The 22,213-nt window shown below is 39.5% G+C and overlaps 1 protein-coding gene across 9 annotated transcripts in view; it reads left to right on the top strand.

The window, feature by feature from the left end:
- The window catches only part of cacna1ab (calcium channel, voltage-dependent, P/Q type, alpha 1A subunit, b), a 252,875-nt gene that overhangs the window by 112,508 nt on the left and 118,154 nt on the right, over nt 1–22,213 (top strand). For all 9 annotated transcript variants that reach the window (XM_061914721.1, XM_061914716.1, XM_061914731.1 and 6 more), the window contains exons 20-25: nt 2,611–3,215; nt 5,291–5,580; nt 5,644–5,776; nt 5,853–5,982; nt 7,979–8,038; nt 12,952–13,058. In XM_061914721.1, the coding sequence (XP_061770705.1) occupies nt 2,611–3,215; nt 5,291–5,580; nt 5,644–5,776; nt 5,853–5,982; nt 7,979–8,038; nt 12,952–13,058 (1,325 nt within the window). The remainder of the gene's footprint in view (nt 1–2,610; nt 3,216–5,290; nt 5,581–5,643; nt 5,777–5,852; nt 5,983–7,978; nt 8,039–12,951; nt 13,059–22,213) is intronic.

The following is a 22,213-nucleotide window of genomic DNA, read 5'->3' as shown; positions in this document are numbered from 1 at the left end:
TGAGCATGTTTTATATTTTGAACGCTATTTTTAACACTGTGATTACAAGTGGAATTATTCATTACTTATCGTGTTAAGTAATGTCAGCTAACATTTATCTGAGAGCCAGGGGCAGTAATCAAAAGAGCCACATCTGGCTCTAGAGCCATAGGTTCCCTACCTCTGTTATAGATGATACATGTGATGGTATCAGCTGATGTCACTTATGGATGATCTGTATCGAAATTGGGAGCGTAAAACCCCGATCAGAACACAATCTTAAAAACCTCTTACGGCCCAAGCTGTTTGTTTACAGTCGTTCCTTTTGCTATTTGGGCTTATTGGACCCTAATTAGAATAAAAACTATTCATCTTTTGATATAATGCACTTAGTCCATAAGTACACAAATGTGTACTTCATGTTTAGTGACATGCCGATTCTTATTTTTACACTTTTTTTTTTCCAAATTCCTTTGTATGTTATACTCTTCTGACACCACCAGATGGCAGTATAAGTGTCCACATAAGTGGACATAAGACCCCAATTCAGTAGTGTACGCAATTTTGGAAATAAAGAGCTAAAAGGTGGTGTCCACGCATGTGGCCACTAAGCCTTTAGAGCAGGGGTGTCAAACTCAAACACAGGGTGGGCCAAAATGTTAAACGGAACAAAGCCGCGGGCCAAGGTTGAAAAAAATTAACCTTTTAATAGGGACCCAAACAAGTTTTGCATTAAATATTGAACAAGCAAGGCTTATATAACTTTATAGTGACATGCAGAATCCAGTTTCAAATAATAATAATAATAATAATAATAAAAAATCAATGGCATATCAAATACAATTTAAATGAACATTTTATGCCTTTTTTTTCTATTTGCAATCTTCTGAGGTAAATATCACATTTTTTCCACAGGCTAATAATAAATTTGAAAATAAAATAACAATGAATGAACCAAACATTCAAGCCTTGAAGTAGCAAGAGAAAATGCATGAATAAAACGTTAATTATTGGTCCGTTCGCCGGAAGTTTCCCGGAAGAGTTAGTGCTGCAAGGGGTTCTAGGTATTCGTTCTGTTGTGTTACGGTGCGGATGTTCACCCGAAATGTGTTTGTCATTCTTGTTTGGCGTGGATTCACAGTGTGGCGCATATTTTGACACCCATGCTTTAGAGGTTTTTAATTGCACTTCTCCGAAAGTGGGTAGCGGGCGCAGCAGCCTAAGCAGGGAAGCCCCAGACGTCCCTCTCTCTCCAGCCGGTTCGTCCGGGTCTTCCCGGGGGATTTCTGTGAACTGAAGTTACGCACGAGCACTTTGGATGGCATCAAGGGCGATTCCATTGAAGTCATTTTCTCTTTAAGTCGTTTTCTTTATGTTTGTCGATTTCTTTATTTCTTTATTTGAAGGTCCTGGGCTCGGGATCTTTCTGTGTGGAGTTTGCATGTTCTCCCCGGGATTGCGTGGGTTCCCTCCGGGTACTCCGACTTCCTCCCACCTCCAAAGACATGCACCTGGGGATAGGCTCCTCCCACTTCCAAAGACATGCACCTGGGGATAGGCCCCTCCCACTTCCAAAGACATGCACCTGGGGATAGGCTCCTCCCACTTCCAAAGACATGCCCCTGGGGATAGGCTCCTCCCACCTCCAAAGACATGCACCTGGGGATAGGCCCTTCCCACCTCCAAAGACATGCACCTGGGGATAGGCTCCTCCCACTTCCAAAGACATTTACCTGGGGATAGGCTCCTCCAACCTCCAAAGACATGTACCTAGGGATAGGCTCCTCCCACTTCCAAAGACATGCACCTGGGGATAGGCTCCTCCCACCTCCAAAGACATGCACCTGGGGATAGGCTCCTCCCACTTCCAAAGACATTTACCTGGGGATAGGCTCCTCCCACCTCCAAAGACATGCACCTGGGGATAGGCTCCTCCCACTTCCAAAGACATGCACCTGGGGATAGGCTCCTCCCACTTCCAAAGACATGCACCCGGGGATAGGCTCCTCCCACTTTCAAAGACATGCCCCTGGGGATAGGCTCCTCCCACTTCCAAAGACATGCACCTGGGGATAGGCTCCTCCCACTTCCAAAGACATGCACCCGGGGATAGGCTGATTGGCAACACTAAAATGGGCTCTAGTGTGTGAATGTTGTCTGTCTATCTGTGTTGGCCCTGCCATGAGGTGGCGACTTGTCCAGGGTGTACCCCCGCCTTCCGCCCGAATGCAACTGGGATAGGCTCCAGCACCCTCCGAACGGAACAGACGGTTGAAAATGGATGGATTGAATTGAGTCGGAAGGTGGTGTCATGTTTCATTGCCTGTTCACTTTCGCCTTGAAAATGGCTGTTTTGGACGCGATGACATGGTTAAAAATATGGTTTATAAGTCTGATTTTACTTGACTGACTTCCACCATTTTTTAAAGCCGGACGATGAAGGCAGTTTGAAGTCTGCGCTCTCGGCAGGAGTCGAAAGGCATGCCACGGATCATGCTGTAGGTTTTCGCGAGTGCGCCAGGTCCGAGTTGAAATCGGACTAACAGATGGGAGAGTCCGTTAGTTATTGACGAAACCCGGGTGAAGTTCAATTGAAGTTGGATCATCTGACATTCTCCTCTTTCCTTGCAGGTGTCGTATCCACGAACAGGACGTGGGGACATGAAGACCCACTTGGACCGTCCGCTTGTGGTAAATCCACAGGATAACCGCAACAACAACACCAACAAGACCCCGCCTGGTCAACTGCCTCTGGACCTGGAGTACAGGCGGCAGGATCTGGACCACAGCCACCGCGTGGCCCACCACCATCATCACCGCCACCACCACCATCATCATCACCACCACCAGAAGGCTGCTGGACCGGAGACTCCGGGCCAGGACCAGCTTGGGGTAGAGGGAGCCGACGTGGACCCAGAGTCCAACAACCAGGAGGCCCAGGCGGGAGAGGAGAGGCATGGCCACCGGAGTCATCGGGGTCACCGGCACAGGAACCGGGAGGGCAGGGAAGGTTACAGCGTGTCCCCTCGCCACGGCGGCGACGCGGGCGAGGGCAACAACGAGCACCGGCGGACCAGGCAGCACCGCAAGGCGGCCAGGGAGGGGGAGGCGGGCAGGAGGCACAGATCCAAGGGAGCGGAGGGTGAGGGAGAGAAGGAGGAAGACGGGGAGGGTCGGAAGAGCAGGCGGCATCGTCACGGCAACCAGGAGAGAAGTAGAGGACGTCGCTCCAGAAGGTGAGTAAAAAAAATCCTCAACTTTCTTTATTTTAATTTGTGGTAAAGTCAGCAACTTTTAGCAGTTGAGCAGGTAAGGCTTGTGATTGGTTGGATGATTGCAATTTAGGCTTGTGATTGGCTGGATGGTAGCAGTTAAGGCTTGTGATTGGTTGGATAGTAGCAGGTAAGGATTCTGATTGATCGGATGGTAGCAGATAAGGCTTGAGATTGGTTGGATGGTAGCAATTAAGGCTTCTGATTTGCTGGATTGTAGCAGTTAAGGCTTGTGATTGGTTGGATGATAGCAGGTAAGGCTTGTGATTGGTTGGATAGTTGCTGATAAGGATTGTGATTGATCGGATGATAGCAAGTAAGGCTTGTGATTGGCTAGATGATAGCAAGTAAGGCTTGTGATTGGCTAGATGATAGCAGTTAAGGCTTGTGATTGGTTGGATGGTAGCAAGTAATGCTTCTGATATGCTGAATTGTAGCAGGTATGACTTGTGATTGGCTGGATGGTAGCAGTTAAGGTTTGTGATTGGTTGTATAGTAGCAAGTAAGGCTTGTGATTAGTTGGATTGTAGCAAGTAAGGATTCTTATCGGCTGAATGGTAAGGATTCCGATTGATCGGATGGTAGCAGATAAGGCTTGTGATTGGTTGGATGGTAGCAAGTAGGGCTTCTGATTTGCTGGATTGTAGCAGGTAAGGCTTGTGATTGGTTGGATAGTAGCAAATAAGGCTTGTTGTTAGTTGGATTGTAGCAAGTATGGATTATTATCGGCTGAATGGTAGCAAGTAAGGCTTGTGATTGGTTGATGGTAGCAAGCAAGGCTTCTGATTGGCTGGATGGTAGCAGGTAAGGATTCCGATTGATCTGATGGTAGCAGATAAGGCTTGTGATTGGATGGATGGTAGCAAGTAAGGCTTGTGATTGGTTGGATGGTAGCAAGTAAGGCTTCTGATTTGCTGGATTGTAGCAGGTAAGGCTTGTGATTGGCTGGATTGTAGCAGTCAAGGTTTGTGATTGGTTGGATAGTAGCAAATAAGGCTTGTGATTGGTTGGATAGTAGCAAATAAGGCTTGTGATTAGTTGGATTGTAGCAAGTATGGATTCTTATCGGCTGAATGGTAGCAAGTAAGGCTTGTGATTGGTTGATGGTAGTAAGTAAGGCTTCTGATTGGCTGGGTGGTAGCAGGTAAGGCTTGTGATTGGTTGGATGATAGCAAGTAAGGCTTGTGATTGGCTAGATGATAGCAGTTAAGGCTTGTGATTGGTTGGATGATAGCAATCAAGGCTTGTGATTGGTTGGATTGTAACAAGTAAGGCTTGTGATTAGTTGGATAGTAGCAGATAAGGATTCTGATTAATCGGATGGTAGCCGATACGGCTTCTGATTGGCTGGATTGTAGCAGGTAAGGCTTGTGATTGGCTGGATTGTAGCAGGTAAGGCTTGTGATTGGCTGGATGGTAGCAGTTAAGGTTTGTGATTGGTTGGATAGTAGCAAATAAGGCTTGTGATTGGTTGGATAGTAGCAAATAAGGCTTGTGATTAGTTGGATTGTAGCAAGTAAGGATTCTTATCGGCTGAATTGTAGCAAGTAAGGCTTGTGGTTGGTTCACGGTAGCAATTAAGGCTTCTGATTGGCTGGATATTAGCAGTTAAAGCTTGTGATTTGTTGTATGGTAGCAGGTTAGTTTTCTGATTGACTGGATGGTTGCAAATAAGGAATGGTAGCAGCTTAATCTACGTAGGATTTGTGATTGGTTGGATAGTAGCCCGGTAAGCCTTGTGGTTGGCTGCATGGTAGCAAGTAACACTTGTGATTGGTAGAATGGTTGCAGATAAGGCTTGTGATTGGTTAAATGATAGCATGTAAGGCTTGTAATTGTCTGGATGATAGCAGATAAGGCTTGTACTTGGCAGCCTGGTAGCAGATGAGGCTCGTGGTTAGCCGATGCGTAGCAGATAAGGCATGTGATTGGCTGAATGCCAGCAGGTATGGCCTGTGATTGGCTAGATGGTAACAAGTAAAGCTTGTGATTTGCTGGATGGTAGCATCAGGGCTCATTCTTCCCCTCCCCACCCCCAGGGAGCACCACGGCACAGGGACCAGCCTGTCCACCACGCGGCCCATCCAGCAGCACAACGAGGACTTGGACAACCTGCGCAACAACAGCAGGCTCGCCAGTCGGCCGTACGACCTGCCGCCGGACCACCCCGACGACGTCAACAACCTGCTGAACTGCTGCGATGCCGACACCCACACGCTTCTCCACAGCATGGACAGCCTGATCCTGAGCAGCATGGCCAAGCCCGACTACACCAGCATCGACATGCCCCCCGTCTACCCCTACCCGTCCACCAACGCCATCCTGCAAGGTGAGTCCCTCTGCCCTCTGTCGCCTTTCGAGGGCTTCAACGTCTGCGTATCGCCCCCCGCAGTGAACAAGAACGCCAACACGGATCAGAAGAAGAACGAGGAGAAGAAGGAGGACGATGACGACGAAGGAGACGAGGACGGGCCGAAGCCCATGCCTCCGTACAGCTCCTGCTTCATCATGTCTACCACCAACCCGTGAGTCGCCCTCGTCCTGATGTCTTCCTGACCAGGCCTGCTGCGCTTCACTTTGTGGACACTGTTTGCTCCCCAGGTTCCGGAAGTGCTGCCACTACATCCTGACACTCAAGTACTTTGAGTTCAGCATTTTGTCCGTCATCGCCATGAGCAGCATCGCGCTCGCCGCAGAAGACCCGGTGTCCCCGGATTCACCTCAAAACAACGTGAGAACCTCGGACAAAGTGTCCCCCCCCCAAACTTTTTTAAAAATATGCTTTTCCACCGTTGAAAGTAGGAATGCACGTTTATTTACACATACTTACTACTTCCTGCTTCTGAAGACCTATATTATTTGATGCAAATAGCAGTCGGAAACCATCTTTGTTTACAGGAAGCTCAGGTGATGTTTACGACAGGCATGAGTAGTCGAAAAGGAGCGCTTGATTTGTTCACCCTAACCCACCCCCAGCGCAGTATGAGTAATCTCGCCTCTTTGGAGCGTTTTGTAAAAATGTTGACATGTTGTGTTTTTATTGATATGGTTAAGAGGGGAGGAAGATATTCACATCTACGATTCGCCAACTTGAGTATTTCATATATATATATATATATATATATATATATATATATATATATATATATATATATATATATATATATATATATATATATATATATATATATATATATATATATATATATATATATAGTCTATTCTGAAGCCCACAGTAAAGAGACATAACTTCATCACCTCGCCTGGTTATTGACTCCAACCCAATATATTACACCGTCGACGAGCAAAATTAAGAAATAAATGGCAGAACAAAGGTTACTCAAATAGTGAAAGGTAAGGGTTGCTGTTGTTTTTTAGTAACCAGCAAGCACAGTACAGTTGGTAGAACAACAGTTTTTATTACTGTGTATTTCATTGGTGCCGTCTGAAATTCAACTATTTCTTTTATTTGTATATATATAATAAAATAAATATATATATATCTAGAATTCACTGAAAGTCAAGTATTTCATATATATATATATATATATATATATATATATATATATATATATATATATATATATATATGAAATACTTGATTTTCAGTGAATTATATATTTATATATATATGTATTTTATTATATATATAAATAAAAGAAATTGTTCAATTTCAGACGGCACCTATCAAATACACAGTAATAAAAACACAGTTGTTCTACTAACTGTACTGTGCTTGCTGGTTACTAAAAAAAAAAAAAAAATTCACTATCTGAGTAACCTTCGTTCTGCCATTTATTTCTTCCTTTTGCTCGTCGACGGTGTAATATATTTGGTTGGAGTCAATAACCAGGCGAGGTGATGAAGTTATGTCTCTTTACTGTGGCCTTCAGAACAGACTCCCTCACTTGCCGTCAGGTGCCCAACACCACGTAAATCGTTGGGCAATCAAAAAGCAACCCCATAACGCCATAGCCAACATTCACCAGGAGATGGCGACAGACAACATAGAATCACTCTATTATTATAACTGGTTATTAAATGTCAAAATTTGACCCATACCTTTTTTTACTTCCGTGACAACCAACCTTAAAGTTTCTTTTTAATCCATCAGAAATATCTATAATGTTTATTGTGCTGGTTGAATTTTTTCGCCTGCACCATGACTGGGGAAGGTTGTTTGGATTGGGTCAGATAAGTGAATGCTGTGCATGCATTCACATTGATGTGTAATTAATAGCAACTGATTTGAGTTACTTTCTTTGGCCACCAGATGGCAACAAAATGGGTAGCAATTAGGCCGTTGCCTACTTGTATATTATATGAAAACACAGCGCCAGGCCAAATTGCTTATTGGACTTATGCCCATCCCCCTGATTTAAAGTCTTCATAAGCCCTGCACAAAAACTTCTTATGCTCTTAAAACACCTGATATACTCTAAAACATACGTACATGAAAACTAAAATAGCTACTATGGAGTCAATAGTAAAATCAGCGATGCAGTAAGCCGACTGCAAAGTGGCGAAAGAACACTGTTTTGTACTGAGTTTTCCCAAAAGAACCCTATGGATACAAAAAAAAATAGTTTGTTCCAGGGTGAAACTCTGGCTACCATAAAAGTTTAAACGTGCACATGTGATGTTTCAAGTCGGATGTTAACATCCCTCACTGTCATGCATTTAGCATCTGCTTGTAGCGGCCCGTGCTAACTACGTTTCATCCGCAGGTGCTGCGCTATTTCGACTACGTCTTCACCGGCGTGTTCACTTTTGAAATGCTGATCAAGGTGAGTCGTTTTTATCAGACCTTATTATCCAAAGTGCGGCAGTGACAGTTTGATGGATGATTGAGCAGTTTTCGCCGCCAGGCTCCGCCCACTACCAATGGGCACGAAGAGTTTCTGACCGCTTCAGGGCGTCATCGTCGACATTTGTACCAATTCCGATCAAGATCTGAGTTTGTGGCGCCGGGTTGTAAATAGGATAGGGCTTTATTGTCATTGCACAAGTACAACAAAACTTGGTTTTCAGCACAAACTCATTCAAGATTAGACGAAGAAACAGTGTACAGGGTTACAGAACAGGAACGTTGACGGGTCGCCACAAGGCGCCCCGTAAAAGATAAGAAAAAGGTCAAACGCCGGGGAAGAAGATGAGTAAAAAAATACAATCTCGACTGGGCTCCTCAAGGGGCGCCCAGTCTGGAGTGGGAAAAAAAACGCCATGCAACGCACACATAAACACGTTACATTTAATCTTGACAACTCACAACAGAGGGGGTGGGGAGTTGGAGCCCTGGAGGGCGACTGCTGCTATGAAGCGCTGTCCATCACCCGGAGGGGAAGCGGGAAAAAAATGTGACCGCCCTCACCAGAAGCAAGACAGTAAAGATGTTGACGGATTTTTGCGAAGATTAATCAAATCAAAATTGGGCGCCAAGCCACGCCCACATCGCATGGCGTAAGCAAAATTCTTTGGAAATGTATCATCGCTTATAGTTGTAGTAGTTGTCATTTTAACCGCAACTGAAGTCCCTAGAGGGAGTTCGTTAAAATACGACCCCTGTTTCTGACTTAAAAATGTCCGACTTCCTGTTAGTTTTCAAACATGGGTTCTCGAGACTTTTACCTGTGTCCTGTCATAATGGACGTCTCTGGCAATTTTCGTGGCGATATTGGAATCGGCTAGTTTTTCTTAAAAATTAGAGCAGGGGTGTCCAAAGTGCAGCGGCCCGCAGGTAATTTTTTTAACGACCCCACGGCACATTTTAAAAATACGGAGAGTCGAACCTGGGATTCAGGAGGAACAGTGTGGTTTTCGTCCTGGTCGTGGAACTGTGGACCAGCTCTATACTCTCGGCAGGGTTCTTGAGGGTGCATGGGAGTTTGCCCAACCAGTCTACATGTGCTTCGTGGACTTGGAGAAGGCATTGGACCGTGTCCCTCGGGAAGTCCTGTGGGGAGTGCTCAGAGAGTATGGGGTACCGGACTGTCTTATTGTGGCGGTCCACTTCCTGTACGATCAGTGCCAGAGCTTGGTCCGCATTGCCGGCAGTAAATCGAACACATTTCCAGTGAGGGTTGGACTCCGCCAAGGCTGTTCTTTGTCACCGATTCTGTTCAGAACTTTTATGGACAGAATTTCTCTGCGCAGTCAAGGCGTTGAGGGGTTCCGGTTTGGTGACCGCAGGATTAGGTCTCTGCTTTTTGCAGATGATGTGGTCCTGATGGCTTCATCTGACCGGGATCTTCAGCTCTCACTGGATCGGTTTGCAGCCGAGTGTGAAGCGACCGGAATGAGAATCAGCACCTCCAAGTCCGAGTCCATGGTTCTCGCCCGGAAAAGGGTGGAATGCCATCTCCGGGTTGGGGAGGAGACCCTGTCCCAAGTGGAGGAGTTCAAGTACCTAGGAGTCTTGTTCACGAGTGGGGGAAGAGTGGATCGTGAGAGCGACAGGCGGATCGGTGTGGCGTCTTCAGTAATGCGGACGTTGTACCGATCCGTTGTGGTGAAGAAGGAGCTGAGCCGGAAGGCAAAGCTCTCAATTTACCGGTCGATCTACGTTCCCATCCTCACCTATGGTCATGAGCTTTGGGTCATGACCGAAAGGATAAGATCACGGGTACAAGCGGCCCAAATGAGTTTCCAGGTCTCTCCCTTAGAGATAGGGTGAGAAGCTCTGCCATCCGGGAGGAACTCAAAGTAAAGCCGCTGCTCCTCCACATCGAGAGGAGCCAGATGAGGTGGTTCGGGCATCTGGTCAGGATGCCACCCGAACGCCTCCCTAGGGAGGTGTTTAGGGCACGTCCAACCGGTAGGAGGCCACAGGGAAGACCCAGGACACGTTGGGAAGACTATGTCTCCCGGCTGGCCTGGGAACGCCTCGGGATCCCCCGGGAAGAGCTAGACGAAGTGGCTGGGGAGAGGGAAGTCTGGGTTTCCCTGCTTAGGCTGTTGCCCCCGCGACCCGACCTCGGATAAGCGGAAGATGATGGATGGATGGATGGATTTGAAAAACATTTTAAACGCAAAAAGTGATATAAAAAAGAGCAAACGGGTGAAATGTAACAAGAAAATGTCGCAATGTTTACTCTAATAACACAAAGCTGCCATGCAGGCTGTCTCTTTCTTTAAAAAATAATAATGAATCAAAGTCAGTCTTTAGGAATTATTGACCTATTCAAGGCTCTAATTACGTCACGTCAAATTTTCCACTTAGACATATTTTTGGGGGGAGAATGTTGCATATTTTGTGTTTGCCATATAAAAACTTAGCTGTTTTTTTTTTTTTTTAAAGAAGGGCCTAAAACAAACAAAAAACACATAAACAACAATAAAACTTATAATTGACGGATAGATCTGAAGTCGATCTCGAGATTATTGTGTTAAAAGTAAACAGTAAAAAAAAATGTGTAATTTATTTTCTAACACTTAAATAAGTCGGACCCTGGTTCCACAGCCATACAGGTCACACTGATGGTTGTGATATAAACAACTTTAACACTCTTACAAATATGCGCCACACTCGGTGAACCCACACCAAACACATTTCTGGACAACATTGGCTCTGTAACACATTCTAAACGCAACATAAGAATGACCCGGAATTCCAATGCATCTATGACTCTTGGCTATATAAATGACAAATGGGTTGTACTTGTATAGCGCTTTTCTACCTTCAAGGTACTCAAAGCGCTTTGACACTACTTCCACATTCACCCATTCACACACACACTCACACACTGATGGAGGGAGCTGCCATGCAAGGCGCCAACCAGCACCCATCAGGAGCAAGGGTGAAGTGTCTTGCTCAGGACACAACGGACGTGTCGAGGTTGGTACTAGGTGGGATTTGAACCAGGGACCCTCGGGTTGTGCACGGCCACTCTTCCACTGCGCCACGCCGTCCCCTATATCATACACCCGCTTGCACACCCCCCCCCCCCCGTGAGTCGGTTGAGGTGGGCGGGGTTGGGAGCGCGTGTATAATATAGCCAAGAGTCATGGATGCATTGGAATTCTGGGTATTTCTTATGTTGCGTTTAAAATGTGTTACAGAGCCAATGTTCTCCAAGAAATGTGTTTGGTGTGGGTTCACAGAGTGTGGCGCATATTAGCAAAAGTGTTAAAGTTGTTAATATCACAACCATCAGTGTAAAAGGTATGGCTTTTGACCAAGTATGCATTGCATTCTCGTATGAAAAGCAGCGATATGCATGTGTCCGGCGGGCCAACCCCAGGGTCGCGGCCACAGAATAATTTTTTATTATTATTTTTTTTTTTATCACACTCAATTTTTTACTGCATGCCATTGGTAAGCGCAGGGGTAAGAAGAGGTTTTATAATTATTAGCGCCTGCTTACTTTTACCGCATGCCTTTGGTAAGTGCAGGGTTAAGAAGAGGTTTTATAATTATTAGCGCCTGCTTACTTTTACCACATGCCTTTGGTTAGCGCAGGGGTGAGAAGAGGTTTTATGATTATCAGCGCCTGCTTACTTTTACCGCATGCCTTTGGTAAGTGCAGGGGTAAGAAGAAGTTTTATGATTATTAGCGCCTGCTTACTTTTACCGCATGCCTTTGGTAAGTGCAGGGGTGAGAAGAGGTTTTATAATTATTAGCGCCTGCTTACTTTTACCGCATGCCTTTGGTAAGTGCAGGGGTAAGAAGAGGTTTTATGATTATTAGCGCCTGCTTACTTTTACCGCATGCCTTTGGTAAGTGCATGGGTAAGAAGAGGTTTTATGATTATTAGCGCCTGCTTACTTTTACCGCATGCCTTTGATAAGTGCAGGGGTAAGAAGAGGTTTTATGATTATTAGCGCCTGCTTACTTTTACCGCATGCCTTTGGTAAGTGCAGGGGTAAGAAGAGGTTTTATGATTATTAGCGCCTGCTTACTTTTACCGCATGCCTTTGGTAAGTGCAGGGGTGAGAAGAGGTTTTATGATTATTAGCGCCTGCTTACTTTTACCGCATGCCTTTGGTAAGTGCAGGGGTAAGAAGAGGTTTTATGATTATTAGCGCCTGCTTACTTTTACCGCATGCCTTTGGTAAGTGCAGGGGTAAGAAGAGGTTTTATGATTATTAGCGCCTGCTTACTTTTACCGCATGCCTTTGGTAAGTGCAGGGGTGAGGAGAGGTTTTATGATTATTAGCGCCTGCTTACTTTTACCGCATGCCTTTGGTAAGTGCAGGGGTAAGAAGAGGTTTTATAATTATTAGCGCCTGCTTACTTTTACCGCATGCCTTTGGTAAGTGCAGGGGTGAGAAGAGGTTTTAAATTTATTCAAGGGAATACGGTATGTTCCCCATACTAAAGTTTTACCAAAAACATATAACTTTGTCTTGAATTGGAAAAAAACTAAACATTTTATTGTTCACTAAGAAGGGTTGGGTGAATGTGGGGGTTCGGTACCTCCAACAAGGTTAAGAACCACTGATCTAGATATTTAAAACTTGAATAATAATTTCTAAAAAATACAGAATAATGACACTTTTTTTATATTTTTTGGGACCAAAACCCTTCAGCCTGAGTGGAGGCTGAAATGTATATTTTTTTATACATATATTTGAATTTTCAGTGTGTGGCCCTCAGTGGACAAAGTTTGGACACCCCTGAATTAGAGCGTCCAATTCGAATATGATGTCAACATAAGTCCGTTGCCGTAGCGACTGAGCACGCCCCCCCCTGTCTTCCAGATGGTGGTTCTAGGCCTGTTCCTCCACCAGGGCTCCTACTTCCGCGACCTGTGGAACATTCTGGACTTTATAGTGGTTAGTGGTGCTCTGGTGGCCTTCGCCTTCACGTAAGTAACTCCCCCCCCCTCCCCCCATGGTCCTCTTCCTCATCCTCACCCCCCCACCCGTCCCGCCACCAAACACAGAAAGACCCGTGTTGGCCGGACAATATTATTGCTGTGTCAGCCGGAAGCAGATCACAGTCCGATCCACTTCCTGTACCTCCCGGCGTCCATTTCTCCTTCCTGTCCTTCAAAGCGTCTCTTCATCAAGCATCACATGCGACATTGTATCAGCTGGTCTTTCTCGATGTCCTCCACCGTCATCACCAAACGACACCGCCCTATGACCTCCGCCAAGGCCTAAACTTTATCGGACGATGCATCTATATGAGACGAGCGATCTGGATTAGATCCGGATCGACTTTGTTTCAAAATAAAACATTTTATTTTCTCCTAAAACTCTGGAAATACAAGCATAATGTCTACAGACTAGTTGACATTCCACTCCTGTCCTGTAGGTGGTGGTAATTAGGGACGGGTCCGGAATACGGTACTTTTTTGGACACCGACCGAATCGCAAAATCCAATGTAGATTTAGTACTTTTCCAAAAATGCACTAGCTTGATGCTAATATACATTGGTTTTGCTATTGAAATGCTACGGATTAGCATTAGCGATTTTACATGGCGATTTCAACACCTCCAAATTCGTTAATGAAAACTACTAAGATGCAACCAAACAGCTGCTGCTTCTTATTTAAATTCTTATTCGTTTTATTTGGTCTTCGAATTATTCCAAAAATATTTCTCAAATGATTCTGTGAATTTTTAAAACTTTTCTAAATAATTTTTACACATCTTACTAAAAAATTAGAATTATTTGCAGGATTATTCTTATTAATTTTTATTTATTTAATGTTTCAAATTCTCCAACCCCATTCCTGAATCGCAAAATCCAATGTAGATTTAGTACTTGTCCAAAAATGCACTAGCTTGATGCTAATATACATTGGTTTTGCTATTGACATGCTACGGATTAGCATTAGCGATTTTACATGGCGATTTCAACACCTCCGAATTCGTTAATGAAAACTACTAAGATGCAACCAAACAGCTGCTGCTTCTTATTTAAATTATTATTCGTTTTATTTGGTCTTCGAATTATTCCAAAAATATTTCTGAAATGATTCTGTGAATTTTTAAAACTTTTCTTCAAACTTTCTTAATATTTTTTACAATTCTTACTAAAAAATTATAATTATTTGCAGGATTATTCTTATTAATTTTTATTTTTTTAATGTTTCAAATTCTCCAACCCCATTCCTGAATCGCAAAATCCAATGTAGATTTAGTACTTTTCGAAAAATGCACTAGCTTGATGCTAATATACATTGGTTTTGCTATTGACATGCTACGGATTAGCATTAGCGATTTTACATGACAATTTCAACACCTCTGAATTTAATAATGAAAACTACTAAAATGCAACCAAACAGCTGCTGCTTCTTATTTAAATTATTATTCGTTTTATTTGGTTTTCAAATTATTCCAAAAATATTTCTCAAATGATTCTGTGAATTTTTAAACTTTTCTTCAAAATTTCTAAATAATTTTTACAAATCTTACTGAAGAATTATAATTATTTGCAGGATTATTCTTATTAATTTTTATTTTTTCAATGTTTCAAATTCTCCAACCCCATTCCTGAATCGCAAAATCCAATGTAGATTTAGTACTTTTCCAAAAATGCACTAGCTTGATGCAAATATACATTGGTTTTGCTATTGACATGCTACGAATTAGCATTAGTGATTTTACATGGCGATTTCAACACCTCTGAATTTGTTAATGAAAACTACTAGGATGCAACCAAACAGCTGCTGCTTCTTATTTAAATTATTATTCGTTTTATTTGGTCTTCGAATTATTCCAAAAATATTTCTCAAATGATTCTGTGAATTTTTAAAACTTTTCTAAATAATTTTTACACATCTTACTAAAAAATTAGAATTATTTGCAGGATTATTCTTATTAATTTTTATTTATTTAATGTTTCAAATTCTCCAACCCCATTCCTGAATCGCAAAATCCAATGTAGATTTAGTACTTTTCGAAAAATGCACTAGCTTGATGCTAATATACATTGGTTTTGCTATTGACATGCTACGGATTAGTATTAGCGATTTTACATGACAATTTCAACACCTCTGAATTTATTAATGAAAACTACTAAGATGCAACCAAACAGCTGCTGCTTCTTATTTAAATTATTATTCGTTTTATTTGGTCTTCGAATTATTCAAAAAATATTTCTCAAATGATTCTGTGAATTTTTTAAACTTTTCTTCAAAATTTCTAAATAATTTTTACAAATCTTACTAAAAAAAATATAATTATTTGCAGGATTATTCTTATTAATTTTTATTTTTTTAATGTTTCAAATTCTCCAACCCCATTCCTGAATCGCAAAATCCAATGTAGATTTAGTACTTTTCCAAAAATGCACTAGCTTGATGCTAATATACATTGGTTTTGCTATTGACATGCTACAGATTAGCATTAGCGATTTTACATGGCGATTTCAACACCTCTGAATGTATTAATGAAAACTACTAAGATGCAACCAAACAGCTGCTGCTTCTTATTTAAATTATTATTCGTTTTATTTGGTCTTCGAATTATTCCAAAAATATTTCTCAAATGATTCTGTGAATTTTTAAAACTTTTCTAAATATTTTTTACACATCTTACTAAAAAAAATTGAATTATTTGCAGGATTATTCTTATTAATTTTTATTTATTTAATGTTTCAAATTCTCCAACCCCATTCCTGAATCTGAAAATCCAATGTAGATTTAGTGCTTTTCGAAAAATGCACTAGCTTGATGCTAATATACATTGGTTTTGCTATTGACATGCTACGGATCAGCATTAGCGATTTTACATGGCGATTTCAACACCTCGGGATTTATTAATGAAAACTACTAAGATGCAACCAAACAGCTGCTGCTTCTTATTCAAATTATTATTCGTTTTATTTGGTCTTCAAATTATTCCAAAAATATTTCTCAAAGGATTCTGTGAATTTTTAAAACTTTTCTTCAAAATTTCTAAATAATTTTTACAAATCTTACTAAAAAATTTGAATTATTTGCAGGATTATTCTTATTAATTTTTATTTTTTTAATGTTTCAAATTCTCCAACCCCATTCCTGAATCGCAAAATCCAATGTAGATTTAGTACTTTTCCAAAAATGCACTAGCTTGATGCTAATATACATTGGTTTTGCTATTGAAATGCTACGGATTAGCATTAGCGATTTTACATGGCGATTTCAACACCTCTGAATTTATTAATGAAAACTACCAAGATGCAACCAAACAGCTGCTGCTTCTTATTTAAATGATTATTCGTTTTATTTGGTCTTCGAATTATTCCAAAAATATTTCTCAAATGATTCTGTGAATTTTTAAAACTTTTCTTCAAAATTTCTAAATTATTTTTACAAATCTTACTAAAAAAATTATAATTATTTGCAGGATTATTCTTATTAATTTTTATTTTTTTAATGTTTCAAAATCTCCAACCCCATTCCTGAATCGCAAAATCCAATGTAGATTTAGTACTTTTCCAAAAATGCACTAGCTTGATGCTAATATACATTGGTTTTGCTATTGACATGCTACGGATTAGCATTAGCGATTTTACATGGCGATTTCAACACCTCTGAATTTATTAATGAAAACTACTAAGATGCAACCAAACAGCTGCTGCTTCTTATTTAAATTATTATTCGTTTTATTTGGTCTTCGAATTATTTCAAAAATATTTCTCAAATGATTCTGTGAATTTTTAAAACTTTTCTAAATAATTTTTACACATCTTACTAAAAAAAATAGAATTATTTGCAGGATTATTCTTATTAATTTTTTATTTTTTTAATGTTTCAAATTCTCCAACCCCATTCCTGAATCGCAAAATCCAATGTAGATTTAGTACTTTTCGAAAAATGCACTAGCTTCATGCTAATATACATTGGTTTTGCTATTGACATGCTACGGATTAGCATTAGCGATTTTACATGGCGATTTCAACACCTCTGAATTTATTAATGAAAACTACTAAGATGCAACCAAACAGCTGCTGCTTCTTATTTAAATTATTATTCGTTTTATTTGGTCTTCAAATTATTCCAAAAATATTTCTCAAATGATTCTGTGAATTTTTAAAACTTTTCTTCAAAATTTCTAAATCATTTTTACAAATCTTACTAAAAAAATTATAATTTTTTGCAGGATTATTCTTATTAATTTTTATTTTTTTTAATGTTTCAAATTCTCCAAAAATGCACTAGCTTGATGCTAATATACATTGGTTTTGCTATTGACATGCTACGGATTAGCATTAGTGATTTTACATGGCGATTTCAACACCTCCAAATTCGTTAATGAAAACTACTAAGATGCAACCAAACAGCTGCTGCTTCTTATTTAAATTATTATTCTATTTATTTGGTCTTCAAATTATTCCAAAAATATTTCTCAAATGATTCTGTTAATTTTTTAAACTTTTCTTCAAAATTTCTAAATAATTTTTACAAATCTTACTAAAAAATTATAATTATTTGCAGGATTATTCTTATTAATTTTTATTTTTTTAATGTTTCAAAATTTCCAACCCCATTCCTGAATTGCAAAATCCAATGTAGATTTAGTACTTTTCGAAAAATACACTAGCTTGATGCTAATATACATTGGTTTTGCTATTGACATGCTAAGGATTAGCATTAGCGATTTTACATGGCGATTTCAACACCTCCAAATTCGTTAATGAAAACTACTAAGATGCAACCAAACAGCTGCTGCTTCTTATTTAAATTATTATTCGTTTTATTTGGTCTTCGAATTATTCCAAAAATAGTTCTCAAATGATTCTGTGAATTTTTAAAACTTTTCTAAAAAATTTTTTACACATCTTACTAAAAAAATTAGAATTATTTGCAGGATTATTCTTATTAATTTTTATTTTTTTAATGTTTCAAATTCTCTAACCCCATTCCTGAATCGCAAAATCCAATGTAGATTAGTACTTTTCCAAAAATGCACTAGCTTGATGCTAATATACATTGGTTTTGCTATTGACATGCTACGGATTAGCATTAGCGATTTTACATGGCGATTTCAACACCTCCGAATTTATTAAAGAAAACTACTAAGAAGCAACCAAACAGCTGCTGCTTCTTATTTACATTATTATTTGTTTTATTTGGTCTTCAAATTATTCCAAAAATATTTCTCAAATGATTCTCTGAATTTTTCAAACTCTTCTTCAAATTTTCTAAATAATTTTTACAATTCTTTCTAAAAAAATTCTAATTATTTGCAGGATTATTCTTATTTATTTAAATGTTTTTAATACATTTTTCAAATCTTCCAACCCTATTCCTGAAGTAGTACCAAACTTTACCTTATTGTTAGTTTTTTTGTTATTTTTAGCTGCGTAGCGTCTCCAAGTTTTTTGTCATATTTAGCAGCGTAGCGTCTCCAAGTTTTTTGTTATTTTTAGCAGCGTAGCGTCTCCAAGTTTTTTGTCATATTTAGCAGCGTAGCGTCTCCAAGTTTTTTGTTATTTTTAGCAGCGTAGCGTCTCCAAGTTTTTTGTCATATTTAGCAGCGTAGCGTCTCCAAGGGGTGGTTGCTCCAGCAGCACTGAGAGCAGACTCAGCCATTTCAAATACAATTTTCAATGCCAACAAAGAAATGTACTCAAAAAGAAACGCTCTAATGTAAGTAAAGTAAGGCTCCCCTTTTCCAAAAAATGCACCAGCTTGATGCTAATATACATCGACTTGCTACGGATTAGCATTAGCGATTTTACATGACAATTTCAACACCTCTGATTTTATTAAAGAAAACTACTAAGATAAAACCAAACAGCTGCTGCTTCTTATTGAAATTATTATTCTATTTAATTGGTCTTCAAATTATTCCAAAAATATTTAAGTGCTCAATTTTGGAAATAAGAGCTAAAAGTTGCTGTCCACGCATGTGGCCACGAAACCTTCAGAGCAGGAGTGTCAAAATTGTGGCCCGAGGGCTGGATCAGGCCCTCGAACAGGTCTTATTCGGCCCGCAGGAGGATGTTTGCTAAGTATAAAAATGAGCTGAAATTTTTGAATGAAAGAAACTGCTGTTCTAAATGTGTCCACTAGATGTCGCAATAGCAATTCTTTGTATCTTTGTAGATGATGCTACGTATGTACAAAATAATCCACATGGTGTTAGTGCGCCAGTTGAGGAAAATGAGCAAACTACGCAAATAACATCCTGTAATTTGATTTTGATATAGTTTTTTTATATCTTGATAGATTGAAAAATAACACCATTGAGTTGACTGCTAAACATTATCACATTATTTATTTTAGAAAGTATAAATAACGTCAAATGAAGGAAGAATACTATTAACCGCAACATGTAAATGTAAATAAAAACAAACAACATTATGATTTGTACATTTTCAGAATGCGCTTGTTCTATTTTTAAACAAAGAAAATTTGTCTTTATTTTTAAGTTATCGTGCCATGATTTTACCAGTCCGGCCCATTTGGGAGTAGACTTTTCTCCATGTGGCCCCCCATCTAAAATGAGTTCGACACCCCTGCTTTAGAGGTTACGAGACAGGATGTTGCGTAACTGAACATTTTGTACGTAGAAAACTGTTATTTAAATTGTTTTTAATAACTGTGATATGCATTTTAGAGGTTTTAATGTGACCAATAATCAGGATAACCATGTCAACAAAAAAAAAAACCCTTTATGTTCAGCCATTCCCCGACTAAAGTAAACAATTAGTATTTTTTGGACAAAAAATTATTTTGGAAATGAATCCAAATAAATAAAATGTATTATTATTTATCAATTTAAATGCATTTTTATTAAATTATTGTATTGTTCATGCTTGGTAGAGGTTATAATCTAAATCAGGGGTCACCAACGCGGTGCCCGTAAGGACAAGATGAGTCGCCCGCTGGCCTGTTCTAAAAATAGCTCAAATAGCAGCACTTACCAGTGAGCTGCCTCTATTTTTTACATTTTATGTATTTACTAGCAAGCTGGTCTCGCTTTGCTCGACATTTTTAAGTTTAAAAGAGACAAAACTCAAATAGAATTTGAAAATCCAAGAAAATATTTTAAAGACTTGGTCTTCACTTGTTGAAATAAATTCATTTATTTTTTTACTTTGCTTCTTATAACTTTCGGAAAGACAATTTTGGAAAAAAAATACAACCTTAAAATGATTTTAGGATTTTTAAACACATGTACCTTTTTACCTTTTAAATTCCTTCCTCTTCTTTCCTGACAATTTAAATCAATGTTCAAGTATTTTTTTTTGTGTATAATAATAAATACATTTTAATTTAATTCTTCATTTTAGCTTCTGTTTTTTCGACAAAGAATATTTGTGATATACAGTATTTCTTCAAAGTTATTATGATTAAAATTCAAAAAAAATATTCAGACAAATTTAGAAAATCTGTAGAATCAATTTTAAATCTTATTTCAATGTCTTTTAACATTTTTGTCCTGGAAAATCTAGAAGAAATAATGATTTGTCTTTGTTAGAAATATAGCTTGGTCCAATTTGTTATATATTCTAACAAAGTGCAGATTGGATTTCAACCTATTTAAAACATGTCATCAAAATTTTAAAATTAATTTTAATCGGGAAAAATTACTAATGATGTTCCATAAATTTTTTTTTTTAATTTTTTCAAAAAGATTCGAATTAGCTAGTTTTTGTATTCATTTTTTTCGGTTGAATTTTAAAGAGTCGAAATTGAAGATAAACTATGTTTGATTTTTTTATTGTCATATTTTTTCTCCTCTTTTAACCTGTTCAATTAAGTGTTTTTTTCATCATTTATTCTCTACAAAAAACCTTCCGTAAAAGGAAAAAAAATGTACAATGGAATGACAGACAGAAATACCCATTTATATATATATATATAATTATTTATTGAAGGTAAATTGAGCAAATTGGCTATTTAGGGCAATTTATTTAAGTGTGTATCAAACTGGTAGCCCTTCGCATTAATCAGTACCCAAGAAGTAGCTCTTGGTTTCAAAAAGGTTGCTGACCCCTGCTTTAGAGGTCAGGAGACAAAATGTTGCGTAACTGCACGTTTTGTACGTACAAAACTGTTATTTAAATAGTTTTTAATAACTGTGATATGCATTTTAGAGGTTTTAATATAACCAGTAATCAGGATAACCATGTCAACAAAGAAAAATCCTTTATGTTCAGCCATTCCCGGACAAAAGTAAATAATTAATATTTTTTTGGACTGAAAATAATTTTGTAAATGAATCCAAATAGAATAAAATGTATTATTATTTATCAATTTAAAATCTATTTTTTAATGAAATTATTGTATTTGTCATGCTTGGTGGAGGTTTTAATCTAAATAATGAACACTTCACACTTGAGTTTGCTCCTGGAGACCTTTAGAGCAGTGGTCCCCAACCACCGTGCCGTGGCCCGCAGAAAAACATTTTTTTTTTATTAAATCAACATAAAAAACACAATATACACTTACAATTAGTTCACCAACCACCAAAATATCCCCTTTTCATTACAAAAACGTCCCTTTTTCATGACAAAGAAGAAAAAAAAAAAAAAGGACCCTCCCCCGGGCCGCGGGACTAATTATTAAGCGTTGACCGGTCCGCGGAAAAAAAAAGTTAGGGGACCACTTCTTTAGAGGACCCTCCATCATCTCCATCTTCTTCCATCCCCCCATGAAGTCACCCAAACGTCACTCTTCCTGTAATTGTCAATCTTTCAAGCACCGCCTACTCACTGTCTCCTCCCACTCTCCTTGGCCCCGCCCACTCTCCCCCCGTCCACCCGTGGCGCTCTGATATTCCCGCCAAGCAGGCCGTGAGTCACCCCGTCCTCTCTACTCGCATTTGTAATAGACTTGTCATGACTCCGCACCCCCCCCCCCCCCCTCCTCACCCCTCTTTGGCCCCTCCCACTTCCTACTGGCCGCCTCCCTTTTACGTGGTCGGTACACTTTGAGTGGTGATGCACGGCAAAGCGAGTGCAAGAGCAACGCCAACGGCTGAGTTGGTCCTCCTGCTTGTGTGCATAATTAATATAATACCAAAAATGCTTATTAGAAAATACGAGAAAACCTTCTTTATTTTGAAAAATTATAA

Source organism: Nerophis ophidion, linkage group LG01 (assembly GCF_033978795.1).
Source record: "Nerophis ophidion isolate RoL-2023_Sa linkage group LG01, RoL_Noph_v1.0, whole genome shotgun sequence".
NCBI lineage: Eukaryota > Metazoa > Chordata > Actinopteri > Syngnathiformes > Syngnathidae > Nerophis > Nerophis ophidion.
This window is presented reverse-complemented; position numbering and strand designations above follow the sequence as displayed.